This window comes from Podarcis liolepis, assembly GCF_965112155.1.
Source record: "Podarcis liolepis genome assembly, chromosome: 11".
Taxonomy (NCBI): Eukaryota; Metazoa; Chordata; class Lepidosauria; order Squamata; family Lacertidae; genus Podarcis; species Podarcis liolepis.
This window is the reverse complement of record NC_139565.1, coordinates 62,327,524-62,351,967: the sequence shown is the minus strand read 5'-3', so window position 1 is coordinate 62,351,967 and position 24,444 is coordinate 62,327,524. Positions and strand designations below refer to the sequence as shown.

The 24,444-nt window shown below is 48.0% G+C and overlaps 1 protein-coding gene across 1 annotated transcript in view; it reads left to right on the top strand.

Annotated features, from left to right (window-relative positions):
• NOL6 (nucleolar protein 6) overlaps positions 1-22,222 on the top strand; it is a 67,755-nt gene extending 45,533 nt beyond the window's left edge. Inside the window, exons 22-26 of the mRNA XM_083465771.1 lie at positions 1,254-1,378; positions 2,999-3,088; positions 8,667-8,867; positions 18,610-18,711; positions 21,761-22,222. Coding sequence (XP_083321897.1) covers positions 1,254-1,378; positions 2,999-3,088; positions 8,667-8,867; positions 18,610-18,711; positions 21,761-21,910 — 668 coding nt within the window. The 3' untranslated portion in view covers positions 21,911-22,222. The remainder of the gene's footprint in view (positions 1-1,253; positions 1,379-2,998; positions 3,089-8,666; positions 8,868-18,609; positions 18,712-21,760) is intronic.
• The last annotated feature ends 2,222 nt before the right edge of the window (positions 22,223-24,444 follow it).

Here is a 24,444-nt window from a genome sequence, read left to right as displayed (position 1 = left end):
TTGGAGAAAGCTGGCCTCAGGTGTGACATAGGTGGACTGTGCCTCTGTAAGGGAATGCAGGCAGTTTGCTGGGCGGTGCTTTGTGGTTCGGTGCTGCCTTCATCGTCATCTGGGAACCTGAAGCCTTTATTTTAGGAATTCTAGGTGCCAAAATCCCAAGGGAGCAGGCTATTTATGCGACCACGGCCGCACGGATGTTATTGGCCCAGAGATGGAAAGAAGATAAATCCCTTCCGGAGAAGAATGGCAGATCAAGTTGATGGATTATGCTGAAATGGCTAAAATGACCAGAAGAATCAGAAATCAGGGAGACCAAAATTTTAATAAGGATTGGGCGAAATTTATAACTTAGCTTAAGAACCATTGTAAACAGTTAAAATCGTTAGCAGGATTGGAATAACACTTGTAGTCTAATGGTGAATTTTGGACACAATGGAGAGGTAAAAGATTTGGATTATTATGAAATATGCAGGAGGAAATGACGAACAGTAGGACCCACAAAGGGGAGGAGGGAAATCCAGGAGATTCCTTGGAATCTTGTTTCTATGTGGTATAAGGTAAAGGGTAAAGGGACCCCTGACCATTAGATCCAGTCGTGGCCGACTCTGGGGTTGCGGCGCTCATCTCACTTTACTGGCTGAGGGAGCCGGCGTACAGCTTCCGGGTCATGTGGCCAGCATGACTAAGCCGCTTCTGGTGAACCAGAGCAGCGCACGGAAACGCCGTTCACCTTCCCGCCGGAGCAGTACCTATTTATCTACTTGCACTTTGACGTGCTTTCGAACTGCTAGGTTGGCAGGAGCTGGGACCGAGCAACGGGAGCTCACCCCGTCACAGGGATTCGAACCGCCGACCTTCTGATCGGCAAATCCTAGGCTCTGTGGTTTAACCCACAGTTCCACCCTATGTGGTATATGTGACTGTAAAATTTTAATCTGAAAAGCCAAATAAGTACATTTATTAAAAAATAATAATAATCGGGATCTGGGAACACGAGAAACTGTCTAGTTTAGAATCTAGCCCTGTGATGTCTACACTAGTAGACAGCTGCAGCTTCCCAGGCAGGGGACATGCCTGACCAGCCCTACCTGAAGATGGCTGTGATTGAACCGTAGTCTTCCAGTGAGATTGTCCTTCTTTTCTCTCGTCTCTTGCATCGAGTGTTGTAACAGGAGGGCGCCAGAGAAACTTTGTCCACTCCCCCCTGTTGCAGCGACTTCTGCTGTCTGACGCCATGATGTTTTTGCATCCAGATGCAGATTACGTGGAGATCAGGAACCATTTTGTGGCCGCCCGGCCGCGCCTCCCCGTCATGTTCATCGCCACCCCCAGGGACCGCCAGGACTCGGCGTGGACCAAGGAGAAGCCTTCTGCACAGGTGAGCCCAGCTGCAGCCTTCGTCCCCTGGTTGGCCAGGTCAGACCTTTCCTCCTCAGCCTCTTCCGATCTGTCCTCTCTCACTGAAGCCTTTTCAACACTGCTAAAATTGAACAGAGCAAAGGATGTTTGAGGTGGCAGTGCGTGGGTTCTCCCCAGTGCTTTTTATCTGGAGGGGGGGGCTGCAGGGGAGTGCATACGCTTAAACATTTTGTGAATCTAAGCTTGGCCTCATTGAGGGGCCAGTATTTCACAATGAGTAAGAAAATGAGTGTATCCCTAAACATTTTTAGGGATAGCACTGGTTCTCCCCTTCCTCATCTTTTTAAAATATATATATATATATAATTTTTTATTAGTTTTTTTAACATACCATTTTCAACAATAAGTAAACATACTTCTATATATTATACACTTTTTTCACTCCCATCAATCACATCTGAAAATTTTTCCAATCTTTTCATTTAATATACATTTCTAGGTTAGGCTGACTGGTGCAAGGTCACCCAGTGAGTTTCGTGACGGAGTGGGGATTTGAACCCTGATCTCACAGGTCCTAGTCTAGCCCAGTGGCTCCCAAGCTTTTTCAAGCCACTGCCCCCTTGATTCTATAAACTCACGCCCACTGCCCCCTACCGCACCCTATGAAAAAAGCCTTTATTCATAATGGCACACCCCACTCAGGAAGGTAAAAGGTAAAGGGGCCCCTGACCATTAGGTCCAGTTGTGGCTGACTCTGGGGTTGCAGCACTCATCTCACGTTACTGGCTGAGGGAGCCAGGGTACAGCTTCTAAGTCATGTGGCAGCATGACTAAGCCGCTTCTGGCGAACCAGAGCAGCGCACGGAAACGCCGTTTACCTTCCCGCCAGAGTGGTACCTATTTATCTACTTGCACTTTGACGTGCTTTCGAACTGCTAGGTTGGCAGGAGCAGGGACTGAGCAACGGGAGCTCACCCCGTTGCGGGGATTCGAACCGCCAACCTTCTGATCAGCAAAGTCCTTGGCTCTGTGGTTTAACCCACAGCGCCACCCGCGTCCCACTCAGGAAGGTAGTAACAGAATAAAATTCAAAACAGTAGCAGTTACATCTTCATTTGGAATCCAAGTTAATTCAACTTATAAAGAAATAAAGCGGTGCAGAGGAAAGGAGGGGGAAAAGAATAAAGATGTTAGACACACACACACACACACACACACACACACTAGTTTCTTTAATTCAACTCGATGATCCAGTGCTATCAGCTTTTCAGAGTCTGATGGTCATTTACACTTCCTGCACCTCTTTACCTCTTGGCGCCCCTTTAGGTTATTCCCCCCCCCCTGCCACGGGACGGTGCACCCCACTTTGGGAACCCTGCTCTGACCTCTACACCGCACTGGGCCTCTCCTTTTGAGGAAGGGTCTGGAGGCAAAGGCACCACCTTGGGCATGCTGCCTCCGAATGTCCTTCGCTCTCCTGCAGAATCGAGCCAGGCCTTGCAAAGGTGGTGGTGGGGGGGTCCTTCCAGATACACCAGCTCTTGCCAAGTGCCCTCGCGTGCCCACCGTCGGCGCTGACTGTGAACGGTTCTTAAAACCTCTCCCTCTCTTCTGCCTCTTCTTCTCCCCCCCTCACCAGGTCCTGCAACGCCTCTTGGTTTTGGCTCAGGAATCTCTTCAGGTTTTGGAGAAGCAGCTCATGGACCCTCTGGGAAGCCAGGATGTGAAGGCAAGTTTATTTAGTCATTTATTCTATGTAATGATAATAATAATAATAATAATAATTTATTATTTGTACCCTGCCCATCTGGCTGGGTCTCTCCAGCCACTCTGGGCAGCTTCCAACAAAGATTAAAAATACATTAAAATGTCATACGTTAAAAACTTCCCTGAACAGGGCTGCCTTCCGACGTCTTCTAAATGTCTGGTAGTTGTTGTTCCACATGGCGGGCGCCACTACCGAGAAGGCCCTCTGTCTGGTTCCCTGTAGCTTTAAAACATTAGACACTGTAAAACATTAGACATAAAAAATTTTCTGATGCAGGGCTGCCTTCAGATGTCTTCTAAATAGTAGTTGTTTATCTCTTTGACATCTGATGGGAGGGCGTTCCACAGGGCGGGTGCCACCACCGAGAAGGCCCTCTGCCTGGCTCTCTGTAACTTGGCTTCTTGCAGTGAGGGAACTGCCAGAAGGCCCTTGGCACTGGACCTCAGTGTCCGGGCAGAACGATGGAGGTGGAGATGCTCCTTCGGGTATACTGGTATTGATTGATATAACACTGTGTCTGTCTGTCTGTCTGTCTGTCTGTCTATCTATCCATCTATCATTTGTCTATCCATGAAATCATAGAATTGTGGAGTTGGTTGTCTATTCCAACCCTCTGCAATGCAGTCAACAAAATAGCCTCTTCAAAACTGTTCTGTAGGCTTGTTGGCAGACCTGGACCTGTCAAGGAGTGACAGACTTGATTGGGAGGGGGTTGGCCAGTGAAGCAAGCGGCAGGAGGGGCTGATAACCCTCCTAATGTTTAGTGAAAATCTACCCTCTTGTTGCTTGTCCATGAGATCTAGTCAGCAGAGAAGACGCCTTTGCCCTCTTCCATTCAGCCATTCAGGTTTCTGAACCCTCCCTCGTCCTTCTCTTTCCCATGGCAAACACACCCAGTTCCTTCAACCTTTCCTCTTGGGACTTGAGTTCCTCCTTCCATTTCATTTTTTAAAGGTAAGTTTCTAGTCCTCGTGACTGAAGGCTTGTAAATGACCGAATAAAAGTCCCAGTAGAGGGCTTGGACGTGGGGCTTCAGTGCCTTGCAATAGCTGCTCCTGCTTCCCCGTCACTAACCAAGCCGGTTTAAATGGCCCATGGACGCTTTAGCAGAGTTTCCTGCATTGCCAGTGGGGCTGGACTAGATGACCTTTGGTGTCCCTTCCAAATCTACGATTCTGTGTACCGTATTTTTCGCTCTATAGGACGCACCGGACCGTAGGAGGGGGAGAACAGGGGAAAAAAATTATCCCCCTCTCCGCTCAGCGAAGCGGGAGGAGAAACGGAGCCCCTTCCAATTCTCCTCCCGCTTCGCTGAAGGGGCGCTGCGCAGAGAGGGGGATAGCAAAGCGAAGCCTGGAGAGCAAGAGGGATCGGTGTGCACCGACCCCTCTCGCTCTCCAGGCTTCAGGCGGCTATCTGCAAGCCTTCAGAGCGCAGCGGGAACTCTGCTGCGCTCCGAAGGCTTGCAGATAGCTGCCTGAAGCCCCTGGAGCGCAGTGGGAGTTCCCCCTGCGCTCCGGGGGCTTCAGGCGGCTTCAGCAAAAGCAACGCAAAGCCTCCGGAGCGCGGGGGGAGCTCTCCCTTTGCGCTTCGGAGGCTTCGCGTTGCTATCGCTGAAGCCAAGGAGCCTGCATTCGCTCCATAGGACGCACACACATTTCCCCTTCATTTTTGGAGGGGGAAATGTGCATCCTATAGAGCGAAAAATACGGTAATTACTCAAAACGATTTTAAAACTGCAGAATGAAATGTCACAAGTCATCATTCTCTTCATTTTTCATCGTCGATTCGGTTTCCAGAGGGGCAGCTGCAGTAGTTAATCTCTGTGACTGCTGCAAATCAAAGACCATTTGTGGCACCTTAAACACTTAACACTTTTTTGTGGCACAATTTTTTGTGGACTCGAGGCCACTCTGTCAGGTGCATCTTAGTTGATGGAGGCTGCGGAATTGAGTTTATCTTAGCTCTGCACTTCTATGGCTTTCGTCATCAAATTTCAATTCGTCATTTTTTGGGGGAGAGAACAAAGAGTCAATTCAGATTCCACCCCCAACCGGCTAAGTCTCTTCTGCTGTGTTGCCAATTTGTTTTTGCAAAGCTCAGGCGTGTCACCATAGCTGCCCAGAGTACCGCACTCATGAGGCATGATATTGCGCACAATATGGTTGTGGTAGAGCTGGGCGTTTTTGGGAGGCCCGCGTGAGAGTGACAACCACTTCCTGAAGCTGCCATGCCGTTGCAGCACCTCTTCCAGAGCTCTCTGTTCTTATTTTGTGGTTTGCGTTGCAAGCCTGTGAAAGTTGGAGCTGTGGGTGCTCCTTGGCAGGGAGAAAGCTGGTGAGCAAACCCGAGAAACTCAACTCACGGTGATTCAGCATCTCTGCAGATCCAGAAGTGGGGCACTGTGCTTGCAGGACTTTCAGCTGCTGAGATCTGATATTTTGAATATATATATATATATATATATATATATATATATATATATATATAACATTTTCCAAAAGACCAGCTTACTGCAGACATGGCCAGCTTGAGGCCTGCAAGCCAGAGGCATCTTCTACAAACCCCACAGCTTTATGTCCTGATCTGGAGATTATCTTCAGTCCCTGTGCTAGGCATCACAGCACCAAGATGATGATGATGGTAATAATAATAATAATAATAATAATAATAATAATAATAATAATAATAATAATAATAATAATAATTTATTTATACCCTGCCCATCTGGCTGGGCTTCCCCAGCCACTCTGGGCGGCTTCCAACAAAATACTACTACTACTAATAATAGTCAAAATAAAAAAAATTCCTTCCGGTAGCACCTTAAAGACCAACTAAGTTAGTTCTAGGTATGAGCTTTCGTGTGCATGCACACTTCTTCAGATACACTGAAACAGAAGTTGCCAGATCCTTCTATATAGTGAGAAGGTGGGGAGGGGTGTTACTCAGAAGGGTGGTGGGAATGAGAGATTGGCAGATAGCTGAGATGAGCCTGTTGACGACTCTTAACGACTGTAATAGGTCTTACAGGAAAAGGCAAGGGGTGAGAAGGTGAAAAATGGCTAAGTCATGTATAATGAGATAAGAATCCAATGTCTTTGTTCAAACCAGGTCTCTCCATGGTTTTAAGTTTGCCGGCACCCAGAAGCTTAGGGCGCGCTGAGCACCGCACGCCCCAAGCTTCGGGATTAGCGCAGCCGTCCGCTAGCCCTGGGAGAGCCGCGCGGCTCTCCCAGGGCTAGGGGACTGCTTGCCGGCACCCAGAAGCTTGGGGCGTGCTGAGCTCCGCATGCCCCAAGCTTCAGGATTAGGGCAGCGATCCGCTAGCCCTAGGAGAGCCGCGCGGCTCTCCCACGGCTAGCAGAGACCTTGCCGGCACCCAGAAGCTTGGGGCGCGCTGAGCTCCGCACGCCCCAAGCTTCGGGATTAGCGCAGCGGTCCGCTAGCCCTGGGAGAGCCGCGCGGCTCTCCCAAGGCTAGCGGAGACCTTGCCGGCACCCAGAAGCTTGGGGCGTGCTGAGCTCCACACATCCCAAGCTTCGGGATTAGCGCAGCGCACCTGGGGGGGGAAATAAATTTTTTTCCCTTTATTTCCCCCCCAAAAAACTAGGTGCGTCTTATGGGGCGAAAAATACGGTAATACCCCTCCCCACCTTCTCTCTATATAGAAGGATCTGGCAACTTCTGTTTCAGTGTATCTGAAGAAGTGCGCATGCACACGAAAGCTCATACCAAGAACTAACTTAGTTGGTCTTTAAGGTGCTACTGGAAGGAATTTTTTTTTATTTTGACTATGGCAGACCAACACGGCTACCTATCTGTTACTAATAATAATAATTTATTATTTATACCTCGCCCATCTGGCTGGGTTTCCCCAGCCACTCTGGGCGGCTTCCAATTGAACACTAAAATACAATAACCTATTAAACATTAAAAGCTTCCCTAAACAGGGCTGCCTTCAGATGTCTTCTAAAAGTCTGGTAGTTGTTGTTCCCTTTGACATCTGGTGGGAGGGCATTCCACAGGGCAGGTGCCACTACCGAGAAGGCCCTCTGCCTGGTTCCATGTAACTTGGCTTCTCGCAGTGAGAGAACCGCCAGAAGGCCCTGGGATCTGGACCCCGGTGTCCTGGGTAGAGATGCTCCTTCAGGTCTACTGGGCCGAGGATCGCATCTAAAGCAGGGACGTTATCTTTAATTCGTTCCCTAGTGCTGGGCAAGTTAACCGTGGTACCCTCTAATCTCTCGCAGTGCCACGAAAAATAAACAAGCACCTGACTGTCAGCCACATGCAATCCAGCGAAGGTGCCCGGGCGCCAGGATGGTGCCTGACGTCTCCACCATCTGGAGGTTTATGTCCGGGGAACCAAAAAGTCGTCTGGTCCAAAAATGGCACCTAGGCATTCCGTCTTGGCGACTGTAACCCTGGTTTAGGGAGGCATATGGCACCTGGCTTATATATCTGAGTTTCTTTCTTTCTTTCTTTATACATTTTTATTAATTTTTAACATATTAATTAACATGCATACAACAGAACTTCTCATCTTATACAATATTTTTTGGACTTCCGTCAACACCTCTGATGATTTTCCGTACTTATCACTTATTATGCATTTCTTAATTTCATATTACCTTTAAATATCTTTAACTAATAATTCTCCTCATTATCTTTTTTTTTTTTGCAATATTACTAATAATTCACCTTACAAAACTTCTTGCAAACCTACCCGTGTAATCTGTTCATCACAATTGCTTTTCAAATAGCCTGTAAATTTACTCCAGTCTTCTGAGAATCTCTGGTCCCGCAGGTTTCGAATCCTTCAAATTCTGCATAGTCCATCAGTTACATCCTCCATTCTTCTTTCGTCGGTAATTCTTCCTGCTTCCAGTTTTGTGCCAATAGTATTCTTGCTGCAGTCATTGCACAGAAAAACAACTTACAACCCTTTCTATTTATATCATCTCCTACAATGCCAAGTAAAAATGCTTCTGGTTTCTTAATAAATATATATTTCAACATTTCTTTTCATCTCATTGTAAATCATTTCCCAGAAGTTTTTCACTTTTTTACATTCCCACCACATGTGATTAAATGTTCCTTCTTTTTCTTTACATTTCCAACATTTATTACTAACTTTATACATTTTAGCTAGTTTCACAGGCGTAATATACCATCTATACATCATTTTCACCACATTTTCTTTTAGGGCATTGCATGCAGTAAATTTTAACCCTTCTTTCCACAGTTTCCCCCAATCTTTTAACTGTATATTATACCCAAAATCTTTGGCCCAATGTATCACAACCGACTTTACCTATATATCTGAGTTTGATACATATCTGCAGGAATCACAGCTCAGTCCGTCACTCTTGCACTGCTAACCAGAACGTGATGTGCAGCTGTGGTTTCTGAGACCCCGGTTGGGCCTGGGTGAGATGATGCTAGCTGGCAAAAACTTCCTTCTCCCCCTCCTTTGGGACTCGGCTCCACATTTCCCTTGCCTCTGAGCCCCATTTTAACGTGGTTTCCCCCTTGGCAGATGGTCTTCCGCCCTCCTCTGGACTTCTACGACGTCCTCATCCACCTGAACCCCAAGCAGATCCCGAGGCACCTGGAGGCAGTGGACCGGCCGGCCAAGTCCTTCTTCCGGGGAATGTTGAAAAGCAGTGCAGCTGTCAAAACCTTAGCTTTCCCGGTGGTGGATTACGACCCGGCTCAGCTGTACCTCCGAGAGCTGCAGGTAAGCAGGAGCTGGGAACAAATAACGCAAGCAGATGTTCCATGCTTACTATAATCATACAAAAGAGCCGCACCAAATTGTTATACATTTGCCAGGACTGAGCTCATATCAGAAGCATAGCCGTCAAGGGTCCCTTATTTGGCGGGACAGTCCCTTATCCCAGCGCCATGTCCCGCTGCTGTCCCTTATTGATGATGTCCCTTAAATTTCCCGGGTTTCAAAGGAAGCCGCTCCTCTCCCTCTCTCCCTGCTGGCCAGGAAGGAGGGAGGCTCCAACTGTGTTGCTTGGCTGTGTTGCTCACCCAATAAGGACTCTAAGAACGACTGGGGGGGGGGTGGAGCTGGAATGCCTTGCGCTGATCAAATCGGCCGGATTGCCTGGGGACTCACCTTTGCTCAGCGCTTCCCAGCGGAGAGGTGACAGTGGTTTTCCTTGCTGCATCCCCTTTGCCGGGTTGCTGCGCTGTGGGAACCACCGCTTGAGGCTTCGTTTGGCTGCTGGTTGACTAAAATTTTGGCTGCTGATCCCTTATTTTCGAGGCTGCTGGTCCCTTATTTTCGAGGCTGCTGGTCCCTTATTTTCAAATCTGTAAGTTGACAGCTATGATCAGAAGAGAGGGATCATAGAAGCCTAGAGTTAGTAAGGGACAATGAGGATCATCTGGTCCAACCCTCCTGTGATGTAGGAATCTTTCACCCAGCGCTGAACTCGAAGCCACCACCTTGTGATTTAGAGTCTCATGCTCTACCGACTGAGCTATGTCTGGCCTGGAGTGCTTCTGTATTCTGTTGGAAGCCGCCCAGAGTGGCTGGGGAAACCCAGCCAGATGGGCAGGGTATAAATAATAATATATTATTATTGTTATTATTATTACTATTATTATTACTATTATTATTATTATTATTATTATTATTATTATTATTATTCTGTTTGGTGTGCCTGCTGGCCATCTCCTCCTGCAGGATACTCCATTCCGTCCCCTTCCCCACGCAGTTTTCTCCTTCACAAGAGTTGGTCAGAGTTCCATTGCTGCTGAGCACCCTCAGCCAGGTTTTACTCAAGAGTAGACCTGTTGAAACGAATGGACCTAACTTGGTCATGTATTTTACTGGATGCACTCTCAGTAAAATTTAGTTGACTCTCACCTTCAGTTCCTTGTTGGGCTGCCTGGCACCTTCATTAGACACCTTCTGGCAAATACTAAATGCACCTTATTTAACGTGGCTTTTGACACTTGAGCTGTGTGTGGTTTTTTGTTTGTTTGTTTAATTTTTTAAATTTTCAATGCAAAATTACAACAAAAATTACAAACAGTGAATCCAAAATAAAGCAGTACAAAGAAGTAAAAAAAAAGAAAAGAACATGAGAAAAAAGACAAAAAACAGACAAAAAACCCCAAAACACACATCTACAAATAAAACCATATCATCATTCCAATCGTTACGTATGTATTCACATAATGATTTCCTTCCTTTGTTCTAAGACCTCGAAATTTTTACTCTTTCTAAATTGTTGTGTAGATTACCTCTATCTTTATACTTTTTACACCATTGAGCTGTGTGTGTTTTAGGACCCGCCTTATTTCTGAGACGGGAAGCTGTTTTAAATATTGTTTTTAATACTGTGTTTTGATGTTGCAACCTGTCTCTGCAGCCATGGCAGTTGGCTTTCCATAGTAAGTGGAAGACCTTTGTTGATTGATTGATTGATTGATTGATTGCATTTATATCCAACCTTTTCCTCCAACGAGCTCAAGCTGATGTACATTGCTCTACCCCCCCCCTTTAATCCTCACAATGACAGCCCTGTGAGGGAGCCTCAGGGATGGTGACCGGCCTGAGGTCAATCATTGAGATTTATTGGCCGAGTGAGGAGTCCAGCCAGATCCTACTCCAACACTCTTAACTGCTACACCACACTGTCTGTCAGTAGTGTGTATGTGTGTGTGTGTGTGTGTGTGTGTGTGTGTGGTGTTGGACTGACATTCTAGCAGGGCCAAACTTCACAGCTGCCTTGTGGGAAAAGATGCTTGCCTACCAAACTCAGCAGACCTCAATCTGCAGAGCCAGCCATGCAGTTCCTGTGTTCTTAGAATAGGTCTCCGTCCGCAGAGCAGTTGCAATCTAAAAATTAGATGGCAGGGAGGTGCGGGTAAAGGGACCCCTGACCATTAGGTCCAGTCATGACCGACTCTGGGGTTGCGGTGCTCATCTCGCTTTATTGGCTGAGGGAGCTGGCATACAGCTTCCAGGTCATGTGGCCAGCATGACTAAGCTGCATCTGCGAACCAGAGCAGCGCACGGAAACGCCGTTTACCTTCCCGCCAGAGTGGTACCTATTTATCTACTTGCACTTTGATGTGCTTTCGAACTGCTAGGTTGGCAGGCGCAGGGACCGAGCAGCGGGAGCTCACCCCGTTGCGGGGATTCGAACCGCTGACCTTCTGATCAGCAAGCCCAAGGCTCTGTGGTTTAGACCACAGTGCCACCCAGGTCCCAGGAGGTGTGGGTGGGTGAGAACAAATGCGATCACATAAGGGGCTCTTCTTCTCTCTGCTGGAACAGGCCAATGGAACAGTGGGGGAGGGAATAATTTTGGTGATTCCCCCTTCTCTTCTTGCTCCCCACCCAGCCTCCCAAAATCTGCCCTGGCTTTTGGGGCAGGGCACTGGGGCTGTGGTGGGGAGAGAGGAATTGCAACAAATGTCCTCCTTTCCTGGTCGCTTGATAGATGCCTTTTTGCCAGTAGAGGAGACGCCATTGGCTAGCCTTTTGGTCTAGGAACCAAAGGTGCAAGGAAATGCACATATTAAGGATGGGATTTCCAGAATAAGGGGAATGGGCGAGGGGGAATTAAGAACATAAGAGCTATCTGGATCAGGCCAATGGCCCGCCCAGTTCAACATCCTCTTCTCTCAGTGGCCGGTCAGATGCACAGTCGAAACCCACACGCAGGATCTGAGCATAAGACCCTCTCCCCGCTTATGGTTTCCAGCAGCTGGTATTCTCAAGCATTGCTGGTCCTGGCCATAGAAGCAGTGAATAGCCATTGTGGCTTGTTGTTGTTTAGTCGTGTCCGACCCTTCATGACCCCATGGACCGGAGCACGCCAGGCACTCCTGTCTTCCACTGCCTCCCTCATGCTGGTAGCTTCGAGAACACTGTCCCTCCATCTTTCCCAACATCAGGGTCTTTTCCAGGGAGTCTTCTCTTCTCATGAGGTGGCCAAAATATTGGAGCCTCAGCTTCAGGATCTGTCCTGCCAGTGAGCACTCAGGGCTGATTTCCTTCAGAATGGATCGGTTTCTTGCAGTCCATGGGACCCTTAAGAGTCTCCTCCAGCACCAGAATTCAAAAGCATCAATTCTTCGGCGATCAGCCTTCTTTATGGTCCAGCTCTCACTTCCATACATCACTACTGGGAAAACCAGAGCTTTAACTATACGGGTCTTTGTTGGCAAGGTGATGTCTCTGCTTTTTAAGATGCTGTCTAGGTTTAAGATGCTAGCCATTGTGGCTGGCAGCCATCAGTAGCCCACTCCACAAATGTGATTAATTCTCTTTTAAGGCCTTCTGAGCTGGTGGCCATGCCTGCCTGCTGTGGCAGCGAGTTCCGCAGTTTAACAGTTCAAAGATTTCCTCTTCTCTGCCCTGAATTTTCCAATGCGCAGCTTCGTTGGAAGTCCACGGATTCTGGTGTTACAAGGCAGGAAGGAGAACTTAACCCTTCTCATTTCTTCCCGTGCCGTGCTGAGCTTTAGAAATCTCTATCTGCAGCAGAAACCTAGGCAGAAACTTATCAACGTAAGCAGCAGAGCTGCTAGCTCTCTCGGCTGGGACGTAGATTGCTTAATGCAGGCCGCAAAGTTGCCTCAGAGGTGTTGCCGCTGCAAACTCCAGGAAAATAAGATAAAAAAGGAGGGATCCGCCGTGCAGGCAAGCAGCAGCCACTTTTGGAGAACCCGGTGACACCCGGGCCGTTCCCAGACCCAGCCAATTCTTCGACACTCGCCTTGCAACAGAGCGAGAGAACAGGTTCTGTCCTGATCTGTGCCTCCGCTGACTCCTGGCAAAAGGGAAGTTTCCCAGGCAGCGCGTAACTCTTCCTTGTTATTATTATTTTTTAAAAGCATCGGGGTTTTGTTGCTTCAGCAGCTTCTGAATCACGCTGCGGTTTTTAACAAGAAGGTTCAGAGTCCTGGCAGGGTACATAGCAATATTCCTCCTGACATTATTAGCACACACGGCTTCATTCAGCAAGCGTCCGTCATGAGAAAAGGCGGGGGGCCCAATTAGCACCCCGTATATTCCTCTGTTAAAGCTATGGTTTAGCCGTATAGTTCAAGCTCTGGTTTTCCCAGTAGTGATGTACGGAAGTGAGAGCTGGACCATAAAGAAGGCTGATTGCCGAAGAATGGATGCTTTTGAATTCTGGTGCTGGAAGAGACTCTGGAGAGTCCCATGGACTGCAAGAAGAACAAATCTCTCCATTCTGAAGGAAATCAGCCCTGAGTGCTCACTGGAAGGACAGATCCTGAAACTGAGGCTCCAAGACTTTGGCCACCTCATGAGAAGAGAAGACTCCCTGGAAAAGACCCTGATGTTGGGAAAGATGGAGGGCACAAGGAGAAGGGGACGACAGAGGACGAGATGGTGGGACAGTGTTCTCGAATCTGCCAGCATGAGTTTGACCAAACTGCGGGAGGCAGAGGAAGACAGGAGTGCCTGGCGTGCTCTGGTCCAGGGGGTCACGAAGAGTCGGACACGACTAAACGACTAAACAGCAACATATTCCTCTGTGCCCAGATATAAACCATAATCTCTCAGGCTTTTTAGTATAATGGCATCATCATCCGCGTGCGAGTTAATGCAGTGAGGCAGAGGTTTTCAACCTGTGTGTCTTTGCAGCCTCCTCCTCTTTCTCCCTATTCATATCAGCCATCCTTGCTGCACATCTGCAAATCTCTCTCTTGATCTCTCTCTCTTCCTGATTCTGGCCTGAGTCCCTCTGCTGCTGCTGCTACTCCCACTTATGTGCATTGTTGTTGTTGCTGTTTAGTCGTTTAGTCGTGTCCAACTCTTCATGACCCCCTGGACCAGAGCACGCCAGGCACTCCTGTCTTCCACTGCCTCCCGCAGTTTGGTCAAACTCTTGCTGGTAGCTTCAAGAACACTGTCCCACCATCTCGTCCTCTGTCATCCCCTTCTTGTGCCCTCTTTCCCAACATCAGGGTCTTTTCCAGGGAGTCTTCTCTTCTCATGAGGTGGCCAAAGTCTTGGAGCCTCAGCTTCAGGATCTGTCCTTCCAGTGAGCACTCAGGGCTGATTTCCTTCAGAGTGGTATGTGCATTACATCCTGTAATTAAAGCCCACAGGGGAGCCGCAAAAAATATGCAGTTGGTCAAAGGCACCATGGGCTCAAAAGAGTTGGAAAGCCACTGCAATGTGCCGTGGTTTTCGTTGCACCCGGTCAACTGTTTCAGTGGCGCAAACTTAATCCTGGCCTCTCTCGCCCTCTGCAGGGGCAGCCCAGGATTGCCTCCTCTTTACGGTTAATCTGTGGAACTCACTCCCACAGGAGGCATGGGTTTTCAGTTGTCCCTTGAGGTGCCTGGGTGGCCACTGTGAGAGCAGGATGATGGACTAAATGGGGCATGGGCCTGATCCGGCTTTTCTTTTGCACGTGCATAGGCTGAGTTATTAATCAGGTCATGTGAGGTTAGTGGCTGAGCCAACGACCGTGCAGACTTAATATAGTATTAATTAGTTATTAATATATATTAATATATTAATAACTTGCTGCAAGCAAATAAAAATATTTGTATACCGATGTTGCATTACACACACACACACACACAATTTACGGCAATAAAAACATAAACTCATACAATAAAACCATTACAAAATTAAATAGCAGGCATCAGTTAATCACTGTGGGAAGAGTGTACTCTTAATTGCCCTCATAGGCCTGGCAGAACAGAAACCGTTTCAGCAGGCATTTTTAGAGCTAGCACAGAAGGAATCTCTTGTGGCAGGGAGTTCCATGGGACCGGGACGGTGGTGCTAAAGGCTCGGTTTCTTGGTATCAAACGAACCTTGCCAACTGTGGGAACGATTTAATAACGCAAAGAAAAACTGGACCCAGAGGAGGGGTTTGATGGAAGTGAGATTTTGACACGACTGCAGTGGTATACTTTGAGGGTAGAACTTCGTAATAATAATAATAATAATAATAATAATAATTATTATTATTATTATTATTATTATTATTATTATTATTATTATTATTATTATTATTATTATTATTTATACCCCACCCTCCCCAGCCAGAGCCGGGCTCAGGGCGGCTAACACCAGTAAAATTACAATAAAAACATAATGGGGGCGGGAGAAAAAGAAAAAAACAATTTAAAATACAGGTTAAAATGCAATTTCAGTTCCCCCTTCTTGTCCTTGTGCAGCAATAAAACTGCTAGCACATTTGCAAAGCTAAGCAGGGTCCGGTATGGTTTCAAATTGGATGGGGGACCGTGTGTTGAGATCCCTGCTTTGCAGGGGGTTGGACTAGATGTTCCTTGGAGGGGGCGACCCTTCCAACTGCAGTTCTATGATTCTGTGAGTGAACGTTACCCATTCATTTATATGGAAGGAGGGTTAGGGCAGATTTCCCCAACCTGGCGCCATCCAAATGTTTTGAGTTACAATTCCCACAAGCCCCAGCCTGCAAAGCTGAGCTGTAGTCCAACACATCCGGTGTGGGTTGGGGGAAATCTCTGTCACAGTCTCTGAGCCCCTTGGGTGCATTATGCGCAGCAAGCTAATCTAGAAATCTGTTTCCCGCCTGCATTGCAAAACAAGCAAGCAGTTTGCAGAGTCAGTTTACTGGCTATTTTCCAGGAGTCATTGTGACACAAGAGGGGCTCTCTGCGTGGCCTTGGGACATCAGGGACTGCGCTGAGCTGTTTAGGAAAGAAGCTACTGGTCTCTCTTCCTCTCCCCTTAAAACAAAAACCAAAATTCAACAGGAGCTCAGCTTTATTTTGTCCATGCAATGATGCCTTAGCTCAGTGTTTCCCAACCTTTTTTGGGCAAAGGCACACTTGTTTCATGAAAAAAATCTTGAGGCACACCACCATTACAGCCCCGTGACGTCAGCGCGCAGCGTCACGCCGGGAGGGACATGAATTGCTAGCAAATTACATAATCACCTCCTTGAGGGCTGGCTCATCTTCTCCGAAGGCAGAACCCCATTAATTAACAGCACAGACTCACACCATAGCCAAGACGAGGGGGGAAAACCTCAGTCATGCACAGTCATGCACATGTGGGGACTAAATGAGGACGAAGACCGGGCAGAGAGCAGGGTTCAAATCACCCCACCTGGCCAGGACAATCCCTGGGTGCTCCCTTGGGCCACTCGCCTGACTCACCTCGCAGGGCTGTTGTTGCGAGGGTAACACGGGGAGAACCACGCGCGCCCCCGGGAGCTCCTTGGAGGAGAAAGCGGGCGATGAATGCAATGCACAAAATATATGAGAGGCGACCAGGTTTTGCAGGTGAGGGGCCCCTGCCAGCCTCCGCTTCCAACACCTGGCGCAACGACGCCGAAGTTTCCCCCCGGGCTCAGCTCGGGGAGCAGCGCTGCTCCCCCCGGCTCCCCTTCGCCTTCCCGGCTCTCTCTGCCGCCCACTGGGGACCCCCCTCACTTGCCAAGTCCGGAGCGCCGGTGGAAGTTGCATGCATGCATGCAGGGCGCCGCATTGCCATTGCATTGCACTGCACTCCATGCAACGCCTGCACGCATGCATTGCCTTGCACGCCCGCCAAGGGGTCTCCCCGCGGTCCGATGCATCCCCTCCGGCGCGGATGCAGCATTGCAAAAATAACCCCCCCCCGACGCAGCCCTACCTGGGGGGCAGCCTCCGCCTCCGCCGCTCCGCCTCTGCGGGGATCCCCGGGCTCCATCCTGCCACCCGATCTCCACGGGGGTGCAGGCAGGCTGCGTGGGGTCTGCGCGGAAGAGCCCCTGCCCGCCCGGCCGCCGCCGCTGCACTCATTCCATGGCCAGGAGAAGAGCGCTTCAAACAAAACGCCCGGCCCGCCAGGCCACGCTGGGAAACGTAGTTCGCGCACCCCGCGCGGGCGCGGAGCCCAAGGGCCAAGGGCGAGGGGACTACGGATCCCGGCAGCCCCCGCGCCGGGGACGGAGGGGGAGAGGCCGGGTGCAGGGATGGAGGGACGGGTGGGCGAGCGAGTGAGTGAGTGGCAGCCGCCAAGCCTTGGCCGAGAGCCAGGAAGGGCCTCCCTGGAGGAGGAGGAGGAGGAGGAGGGAGGCGCAGAGCGGGAGGGAGGGAGGGAACCCCAGGGGTCATCTAGTGACGGCGCCCCAATCGAAAATTTGACTTAAAAAAAAAATCTTTCAAATTTTTTAATTTTTCCCGCGGCACACCAGGCAACATCTCGCGGCACACTAGTGTGCCGCGGAACAGTGGTTGGGAAACACTGCCTTAGCTTTATGTCAGGGTAGGTCTTTTATATATATATATATATATATATATATATATATATATATATATATATATATATATTAATAATAATAATAATTTTTATTAATTTTAGTATATTAATTGTCATACATACCACAAAACGTCACATCTTATACAATCTTTTTGGACTTCCATCAGCACCTCTGATGACTCACCATTCTTATTATTTCTTCTGCATTTCTTAAATTCATATTACCTTTAATTCTCTTAACTACCAATCCTCCTCTTTATCCATTTTTGCAATAATTCAAATAATTCACCTCGCAAAACTTCTTGCAAACCTACAAACGTAATCTGATCACCACAATCACTTTTCAAATATTCTGTAAATTTACACCAGTCTTCTGTGAATCTCTTATGTCAGGGTAGGTCTTAACAGAGATAAAGATTGACCTGTGTGTGACCTTGATGGGCGTTGGGCAGATATATGGGTAGGTGATGTTGAGGCTTTGCTCAGTTCTAAACAGTTTTAGAGTCATTTGTTTATTTGCAACGGCTGATGCGGCAAGACGTGCCCAGCTTAAGTCTTATGTGAATTCATTTCCCCTTATAGGAATGTATTGGCAAGCTTCACCCAATCTCCACCTGTCAGTCTGACCCTCCTCTCAGTTTTCTCCCTAGCCAAAATGCGACAAAGAAGCCAAATTCAGGCTGCTCAGTCTCCCCCCGGGGCAGGAACGCATTCCTCCGCCGTGTCTCACAACAACCATCGCCTTTGAGCACCTTATTTTTTGAGTTTCTGTGCAATCTGCATATCAGAGGCCAGGTGTTAACTTGCAAGTGCCAGAGATAATCAACATACCTAAGATCTGGAACAAATCACATAAACAACTTTTTATTTCTTCTTGGTTAAACCCAACCTGGTCATATCACAGGAACGAATAACATTACATAACCTAAGAGGTGGAATGGCTTTGAGGACAACGCGTCTGCATTGAGAATCCCTGGGAATAATTGGAACCGGTGACGCTTAGTTCGAGCTTTAAATTTGTTGCTTTCAGAGTCCTCTTTCTACACCTTATTGTAGTTTTCGGTTGTTCCGTTTGTGACATAAACATTAGTGATATGTTCTAACTGTGCAATTTTTGCAGAAGTGTTCGCTTGGCACCTCTGTATCAATGCAGGTTTAGATCGATATTGTCCTTCCAAAACAATCAGCTTAACCCTGGTCTCTTCCAAACCTCTCTCCTTTGCAGGCGGCATTCGGTGACCTGGCAATGTTTTTCTATGACAAGCATGGAGGAGAGGTGGTGGGAGTCCTCTGGAAGCCTTCGGCCTTTGAGCCACAGCCTTTCAAGGTGAGGCGGTCTGAACCCTGGGATTTGGACCGTGTGTATTTTTGCAACCTGGGTTCTGGGTCGCATTTGCACAGGGTGCAAGGCGCTGGGCAGCAAATACAGGTGGCCAGAGAGCGTTCTGCCTGCAAGAATGCTTAGGTAAAGGTAAAGGGACCCCTGACCATTAGGTCCAGTCGTGGCCGACTCTGGGGTTGCGGCACTCAACTCGCTTCACTGGCCTAGGGAGCTGGCATACAGCTTCCGGGTCATGTGGCCAGCATGACTAAGCCGCTTCTGGCGAACCAGAGCAGCACAGAAACACCGTTTACCTTCCCGCCAGAGCGGTGCCTATTCATCTACTTGCACTTTGACGTGCTTTCGAACTGCTAGGTGGGCAGGAGCAGGGACCGAGCAACGGGAGCTCACACCATCGCGGGGATTCGAACTGCTGACCTTCTGATTGGCAAGTCCTAGGCTCTGTGGTTTAACCCACTGTGCCACCTGCGTCTTAGGTTAGGAGAGTGCAATAAAGATGAAATTGGTTTGAAAACTAACCATAGAATAAGAAAACTTAAAATGTGTGCTGTAATAGGTGCCAAAAATTCAACAGGGAATGGGAGCCTGTCTGATCTCAGCCATGAGGGAAGTCCACAAAATTGGGCCCAAGTTACTGTAAACACAACTCCTAGTGGACACAAAGCTTTGGTCTGAGGCATGGGGGACCAGTAGCAGGGACTCCCCCAAAGACCTCAGTTACTGGACTGGGACATAAAGTATCCTGCCCCCAAATTGTTAAGGGTCTTGCGGATTAATACAACAAACCTGAGCTATCATATCAGCAGCCAGTGAAATCTTTTAGATATCAATGTCATGAGCTGGCGGTAATCCATTCCCACCAACAGATGAGCTGCAGCATTTTGTACCAGCTGGAGCTTCTAGACCAGGCCCAAGGGTAAAGGTAAAGGTAAAGGTAGCCCTGACCATTAGGTCCAGTCGTGGCCGACTCTGGGGTTGCGGTGCTCATCTCGCTTTATTGGCTGAGGGAGCCAGCGTACAGCTTCCGGGTCATGTGGCCAGCATGACTAAGCCGCTTCTGCCGAACCAGAGCAGCACATGGAAACGCCGTTGACCTTCCCGCCGGAGCGGTACCTATTTATCTACTTGCACTGGCGTGCTTTCGAACTGCTAGGTTGGCAGGAGCAGGGACCGAGCAACGGGAGCTCACCCCGTCGCGGGGATTCGAACCGCCGACCTTCTGATCGCAAGCCCTAGGCTCTGTGGTTTAGACCACAGCGCCACCCGTGTCCCATAATGCTTAGAGCTGATGTTAAGTGACACAGGGAGGGATGGCTGAGGGAGAGAAGAGAAAAGGGGTATCTTGGCCGATGAGCGAGGGGCTGCTGTTTTCGGCCAGCGACATGGCGAAAGGTGCAGAGACCTTTTGGGTTGGAGGGGAGAAAGGATGTAAGAGGGGGATAGATGAGGAGCAAGCTGGAAGATCGAGAGAGCAGGTGCAAAAGAAGATGAGGAACGAGAAAGGACAGAGCTGATTGATGAAGGGCTTGGCAGTGAGCTCACATAAGAAGCCACTTTGGAAGTGCAAGATGTGTGGTAGCTGGAGGGAAAGATGACTTGAGGAGAAGGTGGGGAACTGCTGGCTCTCAGCCAAAGGATAAATAAATCTACATGGCTGCTGCTTTGTAACTGCAACTGCTCATGTGGATAAAAGAGTCAGAGGGTGTTGGAATTTGTGTGGCTTGGCGTGCTCAACTGGTTGCAGAACAGAGCCTCTAGCATGAAATCTGATGGAGCCGGTCAAATAATCAAGCATCCTTTCCCCACCCCAACACCACCATCCTTTTTTACTAGCAAAATACTGTATTTTTCGCTCCATAAGACACACCTGACCATAAGACGCACCTAGTTTTTAGAGGGGGAATGCAAGGAAAAAAAATATTCCTTAAAGGGAGCGCTGAGCATAGTCTGTATGCATCCCAGACTCTGCTCAGCGCTCCCTTTCACAAGCCACGTGGAGCATGTGTGTGGCGCTTGCAGGCTTTTCCCCGAGGAGGGAGAAGGGCAGCGTCCGCGCGGCTCTTGGGGGCTTTTGCAGGAGGTGGGGGAAGGGACAGAGGGGCTAAGCCAGAAGCTAGAACAGAAAGAGGGAGCGCTGCGCAGTGCTCCCTCTCAAACTGTTCTGGCTTCTGGGATAGCCGCACAGCCTGCATTCGCTCCATAAGACGCACACACATTTCCCCTTACTTTTTAGGAGGGAAAAAGTGCATCTTATAGAGCGAAAAATACGGCAAGTTCCTAGCCATCATGGTGGCAGGTGCACCACACTGACTGCCCCTGTGCTGTTGCGTATGCGTTGGCGTGCTGTTGGCAGACAGATTCTGCTCAAGTGGCTCAGACCGGCTTTCCGTTTCAGAGGCTAGCAAGGCCTAGGGAGTGGGGCTCAATTCAAGCATCATGCCAAACCATGGTTGAAGGAGAAACTCAAGTACCGTTTAGCAAACCATATCGCTTAAGGTTTCTTCCCCGCTCTTCCAGAGTAACTGGAAAGTTTTAGGACAGTTTTCCTGCTAAAGCAACAGATTATTTATTGCAAAGCATGGAATCTATACCAGTAAGATAGGAACGGTATCAGACCGTCTTAAATTGGCCAGATAAGTAAAAAAAATGTATTTTTTTTAGTTACCTTTACAACCTGGCATTGTAAAGGTAAAGATCAGCTCTGTGCAAGTTGGTTTGGGGAAGAAATTCCAAGTACTGGGTGTCACCACTGAAAAGGTGGTGTTTTGGAAACCATGGTTTGTGCTAACCAAGGTTTGTTGCGGTACCTAAATGGGAAAACCACACTCTCTGCACCTCTGGAGGCTCTTGTAGCACAGAAGTAGAAATGCTGAGCGGATGGACGCTGAAACCAGACAGGTGAACTGCAAACCATGGTTTGCCCGCCTGTTCAGAACCTCGGTTCAGATTTTGGGTTCTAAACCCGGTTTTGGTACAGTGTTTGGATTGAGCCACGGTCTGAACTCACTTATTATATCTGTTCTTTCCGTCACAGGTGCTAAGCATGAAAGGAAGAATGATGTCCGCCCTTGCCCCTGAGCCCCTGACAGTTCCCAATGTGGAGGCCATTTTGGAAGACTTCAAGATTTTGGGAGAAGGATTGGTCAAGTCAGTAGAGGCCCGTACAGAGAAATGGTCCATTTAGAACCTTTTGGAACTTTGTGCTGCATGTATAAAGTGTCGCCCAGGGTGTGTTCTCACCCGTAACTTTTTCCACTTAGCACTGTCTTATAAGAAAGGTATTTTTATTACATACAAACTTCTCTCGATCCTATTTCCTCCTGTAGACTCATCCAGTTTAGAGAAACTTGACCTCCCTAATAAAGGACTCTTGTTATTGTAGAAACTCTTATTAAATTCTCCTCCCGCCAACTTTTGAGGCCAAGGAAATAATTGGAACATTTCCCTTTATTCGTCCAGTGGAATTCTAATTAAAACATCACACCCTCTTAAAACCGTCAAGGTGTGAAATGCTGTTTTTTCATCCAAAGCTTATTTTACTCTTGAGTTAGCACATACAGAACTCACTATAGGAGTGTTTTCTCTCCCAGGCATTAAATCAGTTCAGGATGCTTATATCTTAGAATCATAGAATTGGAAGGGTCTCCAAAGGTCATCTAGACCAACCCCCTGAAGTACAGGCTTCACAGCTGAAGAGTCTCTGAAAACAAATTTGCTCCCATTTTCCATGTCACAGCCCTTTAGCCTGCAGAAATAATAATGATAACAACAACAACAAATTTTATTTATACTATACCCCACCCTCCCCAGCCAAGGCCGGGCTCAGGGCGGCTAACACCAGATATAAAACAATTGATTGAAATACAACTTAAAAACAAGATTAAAATACAACATTAAAATGCAGCCTCATTTCAGTAGAAACTCAAAACGTCAAGTCTTCACCAAGGCCAACTATCCAGACTGGTCCTACATGGGCCAGAAAAAAGCCAGGGAAGTCCCCAAATAGGAGTTCCATCACAGAAGGAGAAAGGAAAAAGGAAAGAGGGGGAGGAAATCAAGTTGATTCCAAGCCAAAGGCCAGGCAGAACAACTCTGTCTTACAGGCCCTGCAGAAAGAAATCAGATCCTGCAGGGCCCTGGTCTCATGAGGCAGAGCGTTCCACCAGGCCGGGGCCAGTGTTGAAAAGGCCCTGCCTCTGGTTGACAGTAATCCGACTTCCTTAGGGCCCGGGACCTCTAGGGTGTTGCTATTTATGGACCTTAAGGTCCTCCGTGGGACAGACCGGGAGAAGCAGTTCCGTAGGTATGAGGTGCAAATGCACTTGTACTCAAGTTCGTTTTGCCTTCTTCAGTCTGATTTTCCTAGCTATGGTGGGGATCAGCCACCACTGCATGCCCTCCTGAATTACCTCCTGTTACCTGTCCACCTTGAAAGCCATATCCACAGCCCTAAGGACTAGAAACCTGTCTCCCACTTTTAAAATAGACAGAGGCTTTCAAGATGCAGAATGTTGTGCTGCTGTTAATTCATTTAAAAAAACCAAAACAAAACCCCAAGCTCTGGTTAGGAGCCACAGCACACTCATGTTGCAGCCTTGTGGTTGATATTTTTGCAACATGCTGCAGTTGCGACATCAGTTAATGCTTTGCGGTTCCACCACTGTGTTAGTAGAAGATGAGTAGAAATGAGGAACGCTCAAGGGAGTTGGCTATGCTTAGCCTGGAAAAGAGAAAACAGAGAGTCGTCTCCAAATATCTTAAGGGCTGTCACACAGAAGATGGGGCAAGCATGTTTTCTCCTGCTCCAGAGGCTAGGACCCGAACCGATGGATTAAAGTCACAAGGAAGTAGATTCTGATTAAGCATCAGGAAGAACTTTCAGAGCTGTTCAACGGTTAGAACATCAGCAATGTCTAGGCAACACGATGACCATGTACATACGCAATAGACAATCTTTATAGAATTCCTTCAAACCATAACAAGTACAAAATGAAATCTTTCGTCTCAAAGTCTCTGAAAATCTTTAAATGAAGTGAGGTACCAGACGTTGTATGATGACAGACAAGCTGTGAAGTTTTGTGTATTCAGCAAATATGATGTCCGACACTGAACAGTGATTCCGGATATAGACTATTGTTTCGTAGAATTCTTTGTCAGCATGGTGGGAGGATATAGAATTGCTTCATAAACCCATCTTATTTCGAATGAATGTATGTAAATGAAAATATCAACCAATCAATCTTTATTACGGTCCAGAGACCCAACAAATCGTTACAAAGCAATACACAATTCAGACAGCCTACCTCTAGGTTAAACAAGCATTTTGTTGAAAAGATAGGGATCATTGGTTCTTGCAACCACCGATAAAAACTTTGCCACTGCTAATGTTCTAGTATTTGTCCGGTCTTCCAGTAGGAACCTGACATAGTGAGCCTCTGCTTTTCCCGGGAAAGGTACCAGCAAGGGTAATATCAGTTCAGCCCTGGCTTGCTCATATTTTGCACAGTGCAGCAAAATTTGTTTTATGGAATCGATGTCTTGAGCACACGAGCAAAGTCTGTCCTGGTAGGGAACTCATCTCAACCTGCCATCCAACACTGCAGAAGGAAAGACGTTTAGTCTGGCTTTGGTGAAAAGCCTTCGATAATTCGGTACTGTCAGGTTTTGAATGTAAGATGTTAACTTAAAGACATGCCCATATTGTACTCCTACTGCCAG